The 16,619-nt window shown below is 49.1% G+C and overlaps 1 protein-coding gene across 3 annotated transcripts in view; it reads right to left on the bottom strand.

Annotated features, from left to right (window-relative positions):
* Window positions 1-8,780: 8,780 nt before the first annotated feature.
* The window catches only part of SLCO2B1 (solute carrier organic anion transporter family member 2B1), a 68,130-nt gene continuing 60,291 nt past the window's right edge, over window positions 8,781-16,619 (bottom strand). For all 3 annotated transcript variants that reach the window (XM_056327898.1, XM_056327896.1, XM_056327899.1), the window contains one exon: window positions 8,781-16,299. In XM_056327898.1, the coding sequence (XP_056183873.1) occupies window positions 16,125-16,299 (175 nt within the window). In that variant the 3' untranslated portion in view covers window positions 8,781-16,124. The remainder of the gene's footprint in view (window positions 16,300-16,619) is intronic.

Here is a 16,619-nt window from a genome sequence, read left to right as displayed (position 1 = left end):
CTCTGGGAACCCAGAAAACATTTATTATTTTACATTTCTGGAGAAAAAGCAAACATAAAATTTCTTTGTGGAAGGAGGCAGGGCAGGCTCCACATTAACCCTTGTTCATCCTCCTCCCCTTGTCCTCTCCCAGAGAGGCTTTGTAGGCAAAAACCATCTTGGTGCTGTGTGACCTGGTCCATCACAACTTCTTCTCGGGCCTCTGCTTGGTGGCCCTGCAGCAATGGCAGGTCACATGCATCCATCGTTATGTGCCAGCCTGTGGGATGCTCTTGCTGGATGGGGTATGCAGGAACATATTTTAGACATTTAGGACCCCAGTGTCTTAAATGATGCTACAGGGCTGTGTTTGTATAGCCGAATCTCAGCTGCAGTGGGAGCTGAAATACTCAGTACACACGGAGGCATGCAGATGTCTACATTTAGGGGATTTAATGTACAAGCTGAATTGCATCTGTATGGGGGGAAGGGTGTGAGGAAAGATGCTTGTGCCTGGAAAATTGTCATGGGCCTCATCAGTCACTGGCTTATTTCTCTGCTCTGCGCACAGCTTGCACTTTCAGTGTCTCCCAGCCTCAGGAAAACAGGTGTGTGAGACCCGTGAGTACCCTAGGGGCAGGTCCACGGGGGTGTGAATAGGATGGTGGAGACCACACAGGCGATCAGGCATTGCGTTGTTGAGAGGTCTTGTTGCTTTGCAGCATGCTCCCTGCAGCTGAGACCTTGCTTGAGCTGCCATGACTCCTGGCTTTTCTTGGATACCATTGACTCCTGCAGCCTCTGTTCCCAGAATATCCTCTACAACTGTTCCCTTGAGGTATGAGGAATCCAGGAGACTTTGCAGCTGGGATTTCAGGGAACAACATTGGCAAGCCAGGCTGTTAATCACAGCTTTTCCCCAATTTCCTGAAACCGTAAAGCTGTCATTTCCTCTGGGCTTGCGGGTCATTATGCCCAGGGTCCAAGAGCAGCATGTTGCCTTATATTCCTAAACTTCTTCAGTCCAGGATGAGCCCCAACTCAGACCTGGGACCACCTGGCTGTGTCACATCTCTGCTGGAGGGGACAGTCACAAGAGCTATGCCCCTTCCAACTCCAGGTGTAGGAGGTCAATGCAAAAAGACTCAATGTGAGACCTTCTGGAAGGGACAGTGATACTTGTTTTGATCCAGATGAGTTTCAGGCTTTTGCTCCTAGGTTTCACACACTCCCCACCTGCTTTCCACATATCTGCCAGCACCAAGGTGTGTGTGCCTCAGTCGGCTCGGGATCGTCTACATGCAATGAGGTAGATCAAGACTCCAAAATGTCTGGTCCTTCCTATCGCTCATGGATTCCTCTTCATTGGAAATGACAAGCTTTCTTGGGAAAGGGGTCTGCAGCAGGTCTCTTTTGAGTCAATATCTTGCTTATTTTGACTTTTGTGAGTCTTAGGCAAAGCTGCTGCATCTCCTTGCTTTGGGGTTAGGCATAGCTCCTGCCTGTCTCCTAGTGGAACAGCAGGATGAGGGCAGCTCATGGGGCATGGGCTGGCACTTCCTTGTCACCCTCGCATTGCCAGAACTGGTCTGCACCAAAGAGGGTGGCTGGAAGGAGCTGTACGGGAGAGTGGGTGTTGGGCAGGCTGGGAGTAAAGTTTACGCAGTGTTCCCAGTTTGTTCATTGTTGATGGTGTCCCCATTTGTCAGTGCCTCATCCTTATCTGCCTGGCTTTAGTGTTTCTACAGGAACTCTCACACACAGGCATTTCCCATCACACTCCACCCAGACCACCCTCAGCATCTCTGTCACAGACCTCTGGCAAGCACAGGGTGGCATGCACCCAAAGGCACAAAGTCTGGTGTCTCCTGCCCCCGTGCTGGAAACAGAGGATGAAGAGAGATCTTTCTCCATGACTTCCTTCTCTGGAGGCAGCAAGCCACAGTCACAGAATCCTAGAATCACATAATCATTTAGGTTGGAAAAGACCTTTAAGATCATCGAGTCCAACCGTTAACCCAGCGCTGGCAAGCCCACCACTGAACCATGGCCCTAAGGGCAGTCTTCTGACCCCCCATGGACGGTGCCTGCACCCCGTCCCCGGGCAGCCTGTGCCAGCGCTTGGCCACCCTGTCGGGGAAGACATTTCTCCCAGTGCCCACCCTGAACCTCCCCTGGTGCGGCTGGAGGCCGTTCCCTCCTGTCCTGCCGCTGGTTCCTTGGGAGCAGAGACCGACCCCCCTCGCTGCAGCCTCCTGCCAGGCAGCTGTAGGGAGCCAGAAGGGCCCCCCTGAGCCCTCTTTTCTCCGGGCTGAGCCCCCCCAGCTCCCCCCGCCCCCCCAGAGCTGTGCCCCAGCCCCTTCCCCAGCCCCTGCCCGGCTCTGGACACGCTCCAGCCCCTCCGGGTCTGCCTGGGGGTGAGGGGCCCAACGCTGAGCCCAGGGCTCGAGGGGCGGCCGCACCAGGGCCCAGCACAGGGGGACGGGCACTGCCTGGCCCTGCTGGCCACGCTGCTGCTGACACCGGCCAGGGCGCTGCTGGCCGCCGTGGCCACCTGGGCACACTGGGGGCTCATGCCCAGCCGGCTGCCGACCAGCCCCCCCAGGCCCTTCCCCGCCGGGCAGTTCCCAGCCCCCTGCCCCCAGCCCGCAGCATGCAGCCGCATGGGCTGCTGTGTCCTTGGCTATCTGACTCATTCCTCTGCAGCACTCCTCCTCCTTCTTTTCATCTCTGGAGGTCTCCATAGGCTCTGACATGGTTATCTTTCTCTCTGTGCCTCTGCCTACTCCATCCCTGGAGGTCTAGTTTGTGTCTTTATGCTAACAACGCTCTTCACATTGTCTTCTTGCTCACCATGGCAGTCTCTCACCCCCAAGTAACCACTTTATCCATGTATCTGTTTTCTCCAGGGTCACCTGATGGGAAACCCATCTGCAGATACCTGTCTCCATCTCACTTGCCTCCCTCACGTCCCACCTTCAAGGGCTCCCTTTAGACCTGTCTACGAACAGAGCTGAGGCTGAAGGACTGGGTGATGTGCAAACCCACCATGTCTCAGCCTGCCCAGACCCATGTCCTCCCTATGTGGTCACTCGTCCTCCTGCTTGCAAAGATTTCTGAATATCTCTGTATTTGTGCCCAGCCTCTGCTCCAGAGCACTCCTGCAGTCACAAGAAATCAGGAGCTGGGGAAAAAAAAAATGAGCACCGGGTCCCCAAAAACTTCCTGAGTGCAATTTGGATACAACTCGTGTCCAATGTGTAGCTAGGTCATGGCACTGGGAGAAGCAGGAGATGGGGAGGGTGGAAAGGGAAACCTCTTTTAATAGCAGGTGTAACAGCAAGGTTTCGGTAGCAAATTTAGCTGGGGAACATTTGTTCTTTTTTCACTGAAGTTTGCTCAGAAAGTTTTAACAGTGTGCACAGCTTGGAACCATCTCAGGTTCTCGTCTCTTTAGCAAATGACATTTTAACTAGAAAAGTGAGGTGAGAGGGATTAAACTGTTATGGCAGCCTTTATCAGTGCCGTCTGAAAGCACTTCTGTCCTTCAGCTCCCTGAAAGCAACAGATTAGGGTGAAGCTGGGAATATGCTCAATGACGCAGTGTCAGTTCTTATCAGATGTGGAGGATAAAGGATGTTGTTCCCTCACCACAATAATTTCAGAGCCTTCAACAACAAGCTCCCGCACAACTTTGTTATAAGTACATTAAACCCCAAAGATGAATTTCATATTTCATGAGTAATCATTACTCAACCTGTCTCTAAACACAGAAGAGACTGCCTGATTTATTCTGCTCTGTTTCTCTTGGACCTTCAAGTAAGAACAACTGGAAGAGAAGGAGGGAGGGCACTTAGCAATAAGTAGGAAAACACATTCAGTTTAGCAACAGGGGGAGTTAATTTTATGCCTCAAAGTGCAAGGGGTTGTACCTTCTCCGCATAGGACAGCAAGTGAATTCTGGTGAATGCCAATTTAATTTGAAGGAATTATATTAAAACTCTTATAATGAAGGCCCAGCAACCTGGCCAAATCCCAGCAAATTCTGCCTTTTCTGCATTCAGGCAGCCGCCATCAACCCCATGTCCTGCTGTGCTCTTGGGCAAGGGACACAGAGGTCACCCTAGAGAAGGCTGCATTCCATGGATAGGGCAGTCGTTCTTCAATGCACAGCTTGTTAATTCTTTTTTTTTCTGGAAGTATTTTTTCTTTGAGATTCAGCTGAATGAAGAAAGGTTTGTAAATGGCAGGTCCTCGGGGTTCTTTGGTGTCACAGCTCTGTAAGGAAATGTTGACCCAAGTAACTAAGACTGCAATGCAAAAACCTGTTTGAAAGGACAGTCAAATGCCACACAGCACTTCAGAGCAGGCGACAAAGAAGGGAGTCGTTGGATAAATAGCTGTCAGATGATTTTCTTGGTCTTGGTCTGATGGTACAATTACTGCCTACAAGAAAAGGCCACCCAAGCCATCAGTAGCATTTCATGGGGTTTGACATATTTATTTCTTGGTTCTTGTTGTCTAAAAAAAAAAAGCACTATTTTGGAAAGCATGGCTGTGTCCTACCTCTCCCTGCCATGCACCAGGCAGACCCCAAATGGCAGTGGGTTGTTGATCAAACCCAAGAGCAAAGCCAGCCATTGGACACCAGCAATGCTCTCTTCAGGACACAGTCCTTTCCCCATGATCTCCTGTCCAAATAGTGGTGTTGTCCCTGCTCTGCTGGTGAGCTCTCCTAGAGTCAGAGCATGGCTCTAGCTGTTTGTACAGCTGCAGTTTGCTTGGAAAAATGAAACTCTAAATTTAGAGACTCTGTAGAAAGTGAAAAATTGGGGGTGATACTTGCTATGCAGTGGAGAAGCATTTGCGCCACTTCTTTAAGTGGTGCACCAAGATATGGTTGCAGCACAGAGAAGCAGAGGAGCAGCTCAGATCTTTCCAGAAGCTGTGACTTCTTCAGCTTTTCCCCTTCCTCCTTTCACTTGGCATGATGGAAAAGGCAGGTGGCCCTTTCTTTGCAATACTTCTGTCGGGCTGCAGCTGCATCAGTGTGAGACCTTCTGGAAAGCAGCATCAGATCAGGCCGCACAGGTGTGATTCAGTGATTCTCTACCTGCCACAGGACCACAGGGCCTATAAGCCCTCATACTGCCTTCTTCATGGACAGCCTCTGTCAACCAGGACACTGCAGGGTCTGTGCTGCTGGAGTGGCAGATCCCAAAATCTCCTCCCACCTCTCCCCTGGTGCTGGGGTGAGGAGCCTGGCTGAAACCCTGGAGTCCATGGGCTTGCAGCCCCCCCAGGATGCTGCCTTTCTTCCTATCCCTGGACCCAGATGTGTGCTCAGAACCCACAAAGCAAGGAAGAAATCCAACTGACGGCTGTGCCAGAGGCTGTTTTCATGCTTGCCTGCACCACGCAGTGACCTCAGCAAGAAGCATGGATTTCTCTTACAGATTTCTGTGTCAGGGTCTGTTTTCTTTCTTGTCACTAGCTGGAGAACAAGCCACAAGACCAAGGCACATGTTGTTAGACATGGGTGCTGCCAGATAAAATCACAGCAGCATTTTGCATTTCCTTTATAACTTGTCTCAGATGCTGGACCACAGCAGAAACCCCAAAATCAAGCTCTCCTGCTCCCCATCTGACAGAAGATGCTTTGAAGTATGAGATTTTCTTCCCTTTTACATTTGCAACCATGCCTGATGTCATTCTGGGCTTTGCCAAGACCTATATGAATTTTACAACCTTTTAACACCCAAATAAGTCTTGGCTTTAGCTCTCCCACCTCCCAGGGAGATGTGCAGGTGAAAAAAGTCATTCTTTGGGAAAACGTTTCCTGTGACCATACTGAACATGTCACCTGTCAGGTTCATTCACTGTCACACAGCTGGCAGCACCGACAAGGCAGTGATGCCGGCAGCGTTGCCAGCTCCTGAGCAGTACCAGCATGCACAGCATCCCTGCGGGGTCCCAGGACATCCCCTCCATTTTGCTGCTCTTCAGCACTTTGGTATAGTGTGGGAGGGCAGATTGGAAGGGGCTCAACAGCTTCATATATATTTTGGTCTAAGAAAAGAGTGTTCCTTTATTATAGTCACCCTTTGACTTTGGATTAGACAGATGGATACTTGCATCTCCCATTCCTAAAATCTTCCACCAAGGTGCCCCGGGCTTTACGATCTGCTCAGGCACCTCACTGCAGCTGAAGCTTTTTCCTGATCCTCCACCTACATTTTTTCCCCATCTGATAGGATTTTTTCCTAGAAATAACTAATCTTCCCTCCTCCTTACAGCTACTCTGTATAAGAGGTGGCTGCCATATCCCTTTTCTCACAGGGCAGATTTTGCACCCGAGCTCTCCTTCCTTGGCACCGCTGTTTTGCTCTTGATGTTGAATCCCAGCATTATTGATTTCAGGCCATTTCTCCAATCTGCCATGAATGATCTGAATCCTAATCCTGCTGCTGGCAGCACTTGTGACCACAGGCAGGAATTATATTAGCTCCTCTTTCTCTTATCGTCCAAGTCATTAATTAAAATATTGATTAGTGTCGGAGACAGGACAGACCTTAGTGAGATCCTGCTAGATAAAACCTTTTGGCTAGGCTAGGCAGTAAACTACCCGTAACCCCTGGAAGTGAAGCTTTCCAATTAAGCATGCTCTTTCCCCTTCTTTTTTCTCCTCTCTGCATGTTAATTTCGTATGGCAGATGATCAGTTTATGACAATACAGTGGGGTAGTGTCAAAATCCTTACTTAAGTCAAGAGGTTGCACTGCTTCCCCAGATGGGCCAGTTACCTGCCCAAAGGAGAAATTAAATGTTTGATGTGACAATCCATTACATTATTATCCAGGAGATTGTACATGCATTAGCAATTCACCATCTCTCTGGTGCTCAGCGTTAAGCTGGATCTGGATCTGCCCAATTCCTTCGTTTTCCCTTTCCAAGATCCTCCATAAACCCCCAGCCTCTGTGAACTGTGGGGTTAATTAGCAGCGGTTCAGGGCTCCCTTGGTTCATCTTTTCAGCATCCCAGTGGGAACTTCCCGGACCTTCCTACACTGAGTATTTCTACCTTTTTTTATATACATATTTGAATGATTTACCTTCCTCTTCCCCAGCTTGGGGACTGGATGCCTTTCGCAGCTCTGCCTCAGTCCTAGGCTGTGGCCAGGCACAGCGATTCTTCGTGGTTTTGCTTCAAACTGGGTCTCTTCAACGAGCATTTTCTGGGAACAGATTTCAAGCTGCTGGAGGCAGTCTGAGCGAATTTTAACAGAAACATCCAGCGGGTTTTGATACACATTTTTTGTTGGCATTCTGCAGTCACCAAATCCACATGGGACCATCCCTATCCCCTCTGCTGAAAAACCTGCTCCTTCGACAGCAGCAGATGACCAGAAGAAACCATCTGGGCTTTGACTGCAGTAGAGCGGTGGCCAGGAGCACCATGGGGAGATATCTAGCTGAGATAAATAGACCAAGGGGATGCTAGTCTATTTAAAAGCTTTAGCTTTTCTCTTTTCCGGAGGAATGAGCATTGTGCTTGGCTATAAAGTAGCTCTCAGCTCCATAAATGCCTTGGAACCCTCCTCACTCAGACAGACAGCAAGGAACCAGGTTCATTGAATCTTTGGCAAAGTCTGCTGATGTTTTTCTTCTCTAGCCTGCAAAGATTTGAACCAATTGTGAATATTCATGGGCTGAGCTGCAGCCCAGAAGATAGGCTGTTTAGTGGGAAGGGGTTAAAATGCCAGGAACGGCACCAATACAGACATCTACAAGATGCGACACATTGAAAACCCTCATGAAGATGGAGGGTTGGAGTCTGGGTTCCTCTGCCCCAAGCAAGGGCTCTAATCATGGGGCAATCAGACAAAAAAGAGAGGTGCTGTGGCTTTCCAGACAGAGATCTCCATCACACCTCCCTGGTATTTACCTCTGCTGGGTTCAAGCAGCTCCCAGTACATCTCAGCTTTCGTGAACCCTATTTTGAGGTGCTGGTCCCCATCCCTGTCTTGTGTAAGAGACTGTGGGGAGAGCTATCCCAGCCATGAGTGGGTCCTCACCATGTCAAGCACTGGAGATGTAGCTGTGCCCCTTTTTGAACCTTCATCTGTGCACGGTGGTACTTGAAGGCAACCAGCTCCTGCTCTACTGCTGGATGGATGGAGTCTGGGTGCTGGCCAGGGACACCTGAAGAACTGCTGTGTTAAGCTGTCTCAATTTAATACAGTTGACAAGAGCAATTACTGAATTTGCTGCTCTCACCATTTGCACTGCCGTTTGTCACTCCTCGATAATGAAGTAGGCATCTTTCTCGGCTGGGACAGTGACTATCTTCTGCCTGAGTAATTGCTGGCCTCTGGCAAGGGGCTGCTAGGAAGGACTGGGTTATCTTTCATCAGGGATGGAGAAGGTGGCCTTGGCCCTGCTTTGAGGAAAACAGACAAACCTGGGAAACTTCTCAAATTCCTCCCTATCCTCTTTTCTTTGAGTGCAAGCCTCTGTTGAGTGTTGTGCTGATCCCCACACCCTCTCTCATGCCATCTCTGCCATTTCCCAGATCCCTTGCAGCTGAGAAGTGCTTTGGGCATGCAGACCCTGTACTGGATGCAGCCATGCTCCAATTTTGTGGGTTCTCCCAGCTGATGGGAACTTGGGGGATGAAACCACACTCCAGAGGTTCTGGCACTAAGTATCATCACTTTTATGCTCTGGCCCGTGCTGAGGAAGTCCCATCTGTGCCTAGCCAAGTGCTGCACTTTCAGAGGTGTATGAAGGAATTAGAGAGACTGGAGGAGGCAGTGATGGATTTATTAAGGGTTTAGAAAACACAAGCTAGGAGGGAGAGGCTGAATCTGTTGGGTTTGTTTACTCCGTAAAAGGGAAGGTCAAATGGTAATGGGTACTTAAAAAAAAGGTTGCTGTCAAGAGGATAACTATCAGGTTTTCCCCTGTGTCTCCCGAGAAAAGGCGAGGAAGTGTGTTAATTTTGCCATGGAGAAGATTTGAGCTGTCTGCTCTGAAGGGCTTCCCAGTGCACTGACCACTGGGCTGAGCAGCATGGGCAAAAGGGGAAAGCCAGCTCTGAGAGGGCTGGTCCAGCTTTATTTTGGTGCCTCAGCTTCTTCTGGTTTGAGGATGACAGATGGTAAATTGTTGAGATACTTTGGTGTGGTGCCACTTGGGTACCGCTGCTCTACCAGCACCGTGCTGCCTTGGCTACTGAGGGATGCTGTGCCACTGTTGGCACAGAAAGCTGGCTGGGACTGGATGAAAAATGCATGGATCTGGGTTAGATCTGCCAAGAAAATGAGTTCAGGGCTGGTAACAGGAGGAGGAATTGGATCCATCAGGGGAAGGTTATGGGCTTGAAACCTTGGGCTGTTAGAGACCTCAGGTCACTATAGCAGCCGTGCTGGTGGTTGGAGACTGCTCTGCAGGACAGAAGCACCTACCTACTGGACAGACCTGCCATTTAGGGAGGTTTGCTGCTTGCCTGGAGCCCAGATTCAGGATGTTATAGAAAAATTGCTAAGGCTCATCCAAATTTCCAGCTTTCCATGGCAGTTAACTGCACGGACATCAATCACTAACTCAGCCAGGGGACACCATCAGCAGATAAAGACAAATACAGCACTCAGGGTGTGAGACAGTGGGGATCCATGTGTGATCTCCATCATGCCAGCCAAAGGAAAAACCCCAGACAGGTAACAATTTCCCAGTGCAGATGCTAGAGGGGCTGAGTAAGGTGATGCGCTATCATGGAGAAAGCACTGAAAGCAAATGTGGCCACAGAGGCAGTTGGGGCTGCTGCCATCATGAGGCAGGCAAGGTCTGGAGGAAGGTAGGGAAGGTGAACAGCAGTTATGCCTCAGGGTTTCAGGAAAGCAGACTTTTGTTTGGAGACTCACTAGGCTGAATCCTCCAGGACCAGCCATGGAAGGCTGGGGTTCCCAGCAGAGTGGGGCTGTTTGTCAAGAAAACTTTGAAGAACGCAGGATAAGCCCTCATCTTGGGCAGGAAGAACAGTAATTTCAAGGGAAGGCCATTAATAAGGATCTTATCAATGAGCTAAAACACAAGAAGAGAGCATACCATGGGAGTGAGGACAGGCAACAGAGGAGGAGTACAAATACATTGCCTGGGCTCTTAGGGACACAATCCTGAACACCAAAGCCCCGCTGGAGATAAAGCCAATGTGGCAACAAGAAAGGATCCTATGGGTATTCTACTAGTCGAAAAAGGATCAATGAAAATGTGATTTCATTGATGGATGTGGAAAACAGCTGGTGTCAGATGCTGTGGAAAAGACTGAAGTTCTCAACACACCCTTTTAGCCCCTGTGTTTACATGCATATCCATCTCCTAGACCTTTGTGTCCCCCAGGATGGTTGGGGAGGTAAATGGAGAGCCCAGGGAGCAGGACGACTGCTCAGAGAAGTTGGAACATTCACATCCATGGAGTCAGATGGATTTCATCAGAGGGTGATGAAGGAACTGGCCAACATGTTTGCAAGGTCACCCTCTGTCATCTCTGGAAAACTGATGATCTGAGTCCCAGACAACCAGAAAAGGCTGAGAAGGTGTTGGCTTGTAGGCAAAGGAATGTTAGATGGGCTGAAAACTGGTGGGACTATCAGGCTTAGAGACTAGTGATCAATGGCTCTACATCCAGCCAATGGCTGGTAGGAAGGGGAATTGTTGACCTCAGGGATCAGTACTGGGGCTGATACTGTCCAGTAGCTTCATCCGTGACATATATGATGAGAGAAAATGCATCTCAGCAAGTCTGAAAGGGTTACTAAATTAGAAGAGGTGACATGATGAATGGGACAGCTTCAGTCCAAAGGGACCTTGAGAAACGTGGTGGTTGGGTCAACAGAAGCCTCTGGAAAGCTCATCAAGAAGTGTGAGGTAATTTGCGCATGGGTCAAAATAAACCCACTCACAAATGCAGGTTGGGAACTGCCTGGTCGACTAGGAACCCACTGAAAAGGATTACAGTGCACACCCGGTTGAATTTAGGCCAGCAGAGCACCCTCACTGTGAGAAAGCCAAACCACATGGTGGCCAGCACCAGAAGGACCTTGAGGAACGTTTTTATCCCCTACACTCAGTCCTGGTGATCCCACACGTGGGATATAGTGTGAAGTTTGGGTTCCCCAGTTCAAGAGGGATGGAGCTAAAACAGAGAGGGCCTGGGGGGGACCTGGGGCACATGGTCAGTGGGAAGAGGCTGCAGGATCTGGTTTGTTTAGTCAACCCAAAAGGATGCTAAGGGCGATTTAATGCCACCCTACAGCTACCTAAAGGGTAGAGAGGACAGATCTAAACTGTTTTCAGCCACAAAAGAAAGCATAACAAGGGGCAACAGCCCCAACGTGATTTGGGCAGCTCATGCTGGACACTAGGAAAGGCATTTGTCACCAGAAATGTGGTGCAGGCCTGGCACCAGGGAGGCTGTGGCATCTCCATCCTTGGAGGTTTTTCTAGGTCAGGTCAAAGTCATGGCTACCTTCATCTAGTGCTGGTGATGATCTTGCTGACTAGATGACCTACAGAGGTCTCTTAGAACATTTCTGTGATACTGACCTTTAAGACAGGACATCAGAGATCTTGAGGGGCTCCTACAATGCTACATTTAGTGACTGGTTAACTGGAGGCTGCAATGCACTGGAGACCAGCCACCACGACCACATTAAAAACATATGTACAAAGAGTGCCAGCATATGATGAAAAGATGCTGCAGACCACAGAGGAATTTGCAGGGGTTGATATGAACAGGGTGACCTGACAGCGGTAACTGCGCAAAAGCGGCTCCCAGCCTTGGAGCTATTTTCCTGCAGAGCTGTCTGTTAACCAGCTTGCTGCCTCTGCTGGAACTGGTGCCACCCACCTAACCTCCTCACAACTTGAAAAGCTCTCTTGTAGTTTGGGAAATAGCCTTTGCTCCTGTTTTAATACATCCTTTTGATCCTGTGCAATTCTCGGCAGCCCTAAAAGCACTCTTCCGTATTCAGGTCTGTGACCCCTGGTATTACAAAGTGCTGCACGGAAACATCCAGTGCATCCAGTTCCTGAGCCGGACATCTTTCCTGTACCTGCCTCACCATAGGTTATCTCCTTTAGCCTTCCTGGACCACAAAGGAGCAAGATTGAAGAAAGTCAATGGAGTTATGGCCCAGCTGGAATGACTGATGTTAACCTCCCCTGTGCGATTTATGGCTGTTGCCTAAGACATACCCTTAAGTGCTTTGTAAAATCTATTTTAAGCTATCTCCAGGGGAATATCTCCTCTGGGGAAAACCTGGCAAAGCATAACAGCACCGGGTGGATTTTGCTGAGGCTACACCTTCCTTTGCTTTCTTTTTTGTAATCCTCCTACCTGCCTGCCCCTTGCTCTCCATCAAACACTCCTCCTCTTCCCTTGGTGCTGACAACCTTTTCATATTTCCTGGGGTTTATGTCCCTCCCTGCTGACAGCAGGAACTAGCCTTTTTAATCTTCTCTTGCAAGTCAGTCCCTTTCAACAGTGTTCTAGAATAGGAGGGGAAAGGGAAAAAGTGATTTTATTTCTCTTTATAGAAACTCCAGCCCAAATTAATGGAAATTACCATGGCAAAAGCATAATAACAGGCTTATAGTTGACCACAAAGCTAAAATACACAGTTTGCAATTGCCTTGGATGCTTACCCACAGGGAACCCTCCTTTGCTGGATGGGTAATGAGAAAAGGAAGAATTCAGGCTGAACCAGTTTGTGCATTGCCTGAGAAAAATCTCTATACGATGTGATAGGAGTTTTCCAAGTGGAAAATGGATGTGGAGTCCCAAGCCCAGCAGTGACAACAGGCCATGCTGGGAGTGAACTGGCCAGGCCATCCTGCGGGTTGCTCCTGCATCCATTGTGAGCCCAGCAGACCTGGCCATCGCTCCAGTCAGACGGCCGAGGGACAGTGCAGCCTGCCTGTCACCTGAAATAGCACCGCGAATCCAAGGGACATCATTGAACTTGCTGTTCATTTTTGCATGGTGCTGTTTGTGAACAAACTTACAAGACAAATTGCTGTTAAGGGTGGGTTTTCTCCCCCTTTTTCTCCCTCTTTTTCTCCCTCCTTTCTACAAGCAACACCACTGCTTTGGTAATCATGAGGATTAAGAAACAGCTGATGCAATCTGGGGGGCTTTCAGAAAGGCTGCACAGTTGTCCTTTGAGGGTGTTTTGTAGTTTAACCCCAGCTGGCAACTAAGCTCCACACAGCTGCTAGCTCCTTCGCCCTCCCCGGTGGGATGGGGGATAGAATCAGAAAGGTAAAAGTTGGAAAACTCTAGTGTTGAGGCAAAGACACTTTAGTAGGTAAAGCAAAAGCCACGCATGCAAGCAGAACAAGGAATTAATTCATCTCTTCCCATGGGCAGGCAGGTGCTCAGCCATCCCCAGGGCAGCAGGGCTCCATCACGCCTAACGGGGACTTGGGAAGATAAACACCATCACTCCAAATGTTCCGCTCTTCCTTCTTCTTCCCCCAGCTTGATATGCTGAGCATGATGCCATATGCTATGGCATATCCCTTGGGTCAGCTGATGTTCCCTCCGACCTCCTCGTGCCCCCCCAGCCTGCTCACTGGTGGGGTGAAGAGCAGAGACCTTGACTGAGTAAGCACTGCTCAGCAGTAACTAGAACATCCCTGAATTACCAACCCTGTTTCCAGCACAAATCCAAACACGTGGCCCCATACCAGCTACTGTGAAGAAAATTACCCCAACCAAAACCAGCACGGTCCCGCTCTGATTGATAACAGGAGAAGTCTAAGTGCTAGGCTCTGCAAGAGCACAGCTACGCCCTGTGCCTGTCCCCACCACTGCCCAACAGCCCGGCAGGGCAAACCCAGCAGCACAGGATGAGCAAAGGGTCGGCAGCAATTCTGCAGAAGGATTGCACCAGCCGACCAAAACTCAGAGCCCAGGACTCCTTGGATCTCTGCAGTGGCCACCGACCAGGCTGTGCTGCTCTGGTGCTCAGGGATGGTCTGGTCCCCATCTGAACTCCGCTGTCCTAATGGTAGGGAGGTGCAACTTTTCTGACTTTATAAAGTCATCCTGCAACCCTATCCAGGCGTGTTGCTGGCAAAGCACACTGCAGCTCTTGGCTTTCCTCACCGTAATATGAAATGAATTGTGATGTTATTAGTTTGTTGTGGTTTGGAAAGTACCTTGGAGTGACTTGAGTTGTGCTGAACAAGGCAGGAAACTGCCAGCGAGCCAAGGGCTTGTGCTTAGCCAGGAAAGAACCTTCTTCCCCGCCGGATGCAGGGAGGATGCCACAAATTCATGGGCTGCCGAGAGCTGGAGGGACCGCTGTGAACATCATGGACTGCCTGTTCCCTGCTTTTTCCCAAAGAACCTCATTCTTATTCCACACCTGGTAACAGTCTGGTCTAGAAACAGATGCTACCTAGTCATGGCTTGAAAACTGAGAAGAGTGCAAACCCCCCCCAGATTTGGCCTTCCAATGCTCATGGTTAGGACACGCTACTCATCCTTCCTTGAATAGGTCCACCTACACCTCCTCAGCATCCACTCACACGTCTGTCTTCTAACACCTTCTTATAAGCCAAAAGTCACTTCTGTGTGTAGGTACCCATGAACAGGGCTGTAGAATCTCTTAACCAGCTCATCAATGAACAAAAGGCAATGGACAAAAATATGTTAAAAAAGCCTAATAAAATAAAATAAAATAAAATAAAATAAAATAAAATAAAATAAAATTAGCCTCCTACTCTGAAGGATCTTAATTGGGTCTCTCAAAACAGCTGGGCAAACAGTGGTGAAATATCTAAACCAGCCACTTAACCACTGCACCTTCCACCTTCTACCACCTTACTTCTCTGCACACCCCAGACCTTATGGTAGGACTACTCACCAGGGTGTGAGGAATTAATGAATTTTCTCCACCATGTATCTTTTTTCTTTTGCGCATATTTGGGCTGAACTTAGAATTTTTGGTTTCTCTACCGGATTCCATTCTGCAGCCAAAAAATACAAGTTACCCAATGTTCTGTGGTTTCACACTGATGGTATGAGACCAGGAACACAATTTGTGCTTGGGTGCAAAGGAGCCTTAAGATGGGAAGAATGCAGAAAATAGAGGCAGCTGCACCAAAATAAAACCAGACTCGACTTTCACCTCATAATTACAGCTGCATCTGACAGTAACCCCTTCAAAGAGCACAGCATGGCTGCCTGGCTCTGTGGTCAAACAACTTCACTGCAAGTTCTGCCCAGTCTGCAAGAGGGCTGGATTCAACCTCCCTCTATGGTCCTGCATTCCTGAGAAAAGTTCTGCTTTTGTCAAACTGGAAAATGGGAGGGAGCCTTAACACTCACATGCTTCTATAAGTTCCTGTGATAAGTACTGATGATGCAAAAATAAAAATTATTGTTATTACTGCAAAATGTGGCCATGCTGCCAAAGCTCTACGAGTCTGTGGGTGCTGGAGTTTCTCTCCCAGGCGAGATCTGCAGTTCCTTCTGATGTCCTCCCTGCCCAGCACCCTCATCCCTCCTTGCCACCAAAGCAGCATCTACACAGCAGCTGGGAAAGCATGTGAGTTGATCCTTGCAAAAATCCCATCAATGTCAGCTGGTACTGGATGCAGCCTTCAAGGAAGAAAGGCCATCTAAGACTGCAAGAACAAAAGGAAGAAGTTAACTGACATGTTGGGGGCTACAGACAGACCATCATTTATGGAGATGTATGGGTTCACTAAAAAAAATTTTCTTAAAAATTATTTATTTTAAAAAATCCAAACACAAACCCTTTCAGCTATATGGTTAACACCCAGAGCTGGCATCACGGAGACTGTCAGAAGGAACAAATGCTTTGGAGGACATAAATCCAGAAGACTGCAGTGTCCAAAGGTTAATAAATGTGGACTAATCCATGTGAAGGAGCAAGCTGCATCATGGAGGTGGAGAAGGCAGGCATAGAACAGTACATGGCAGTACAGGAATAGTGCACCCCACCCAGAAGGTTAGGAAGCAGCCCCATCGTCCACATCCTTCACAGTTCAGGTGTGGAGTGATTCACATGGCTTCACCTGCCCAGACATGGATTGTAATTCACATTTTTGGTGTCACACTTTGGATTCTGGGCTCTTTCTGGAGTTTCCTGCCAGTTTCTCCTTCTCTGGGTCTGCCTTTGTCTCTGCTGCATTGCTGGCTTCCCTCTCCTGCCGTCTGAGAATCACATACACGGTCACGAAGCACAGAAAAGCACCCACCTCAAAGAAAAACTGGAGACCAAGGTACCTGTGAGGTGGAAACACAATAAGTCAGGGTATCAACATTCCTATGTGCACCAAGCACCAACACCTGATGTCCCAGGCACCCAGCAAACACTGAACATGGGGGAACATGGGGACGGGCTCCTTGGGCACATTCAGCACTGGGCAAGCGACTGCTGCAAGCCTGGGTCCCAAGAAGGGTGGGAAGAGGAGGCGGACGAGCTATCAAGATGCATTTGTCCTTGGCGTTACATTAAGACACCGTATCTCCTGGTAAGCAGGAGGCATATAAAAACATATCTTGGGGTTGAGGGTGAATAGGACTTGCTGCAGCTACTGGTCAGT

Source organism: Falco biarmicus, chromosome 2 (assembly GCF_023638135.1).
Source record: "Falco biarmicus isolate bFalBia1 chromosome 2, bFalBia1.pri, whole genome shotgun sequence".
Classification (NCBI taxonomy): Eukaryota; Metazoa; Chordata; class Aves; order Falconiformes; family Falconidae; genus Falco; species Falco biarmicus.
This window is presented reverse-complemented; position numbering and strand designations above follow the sequence as displayed.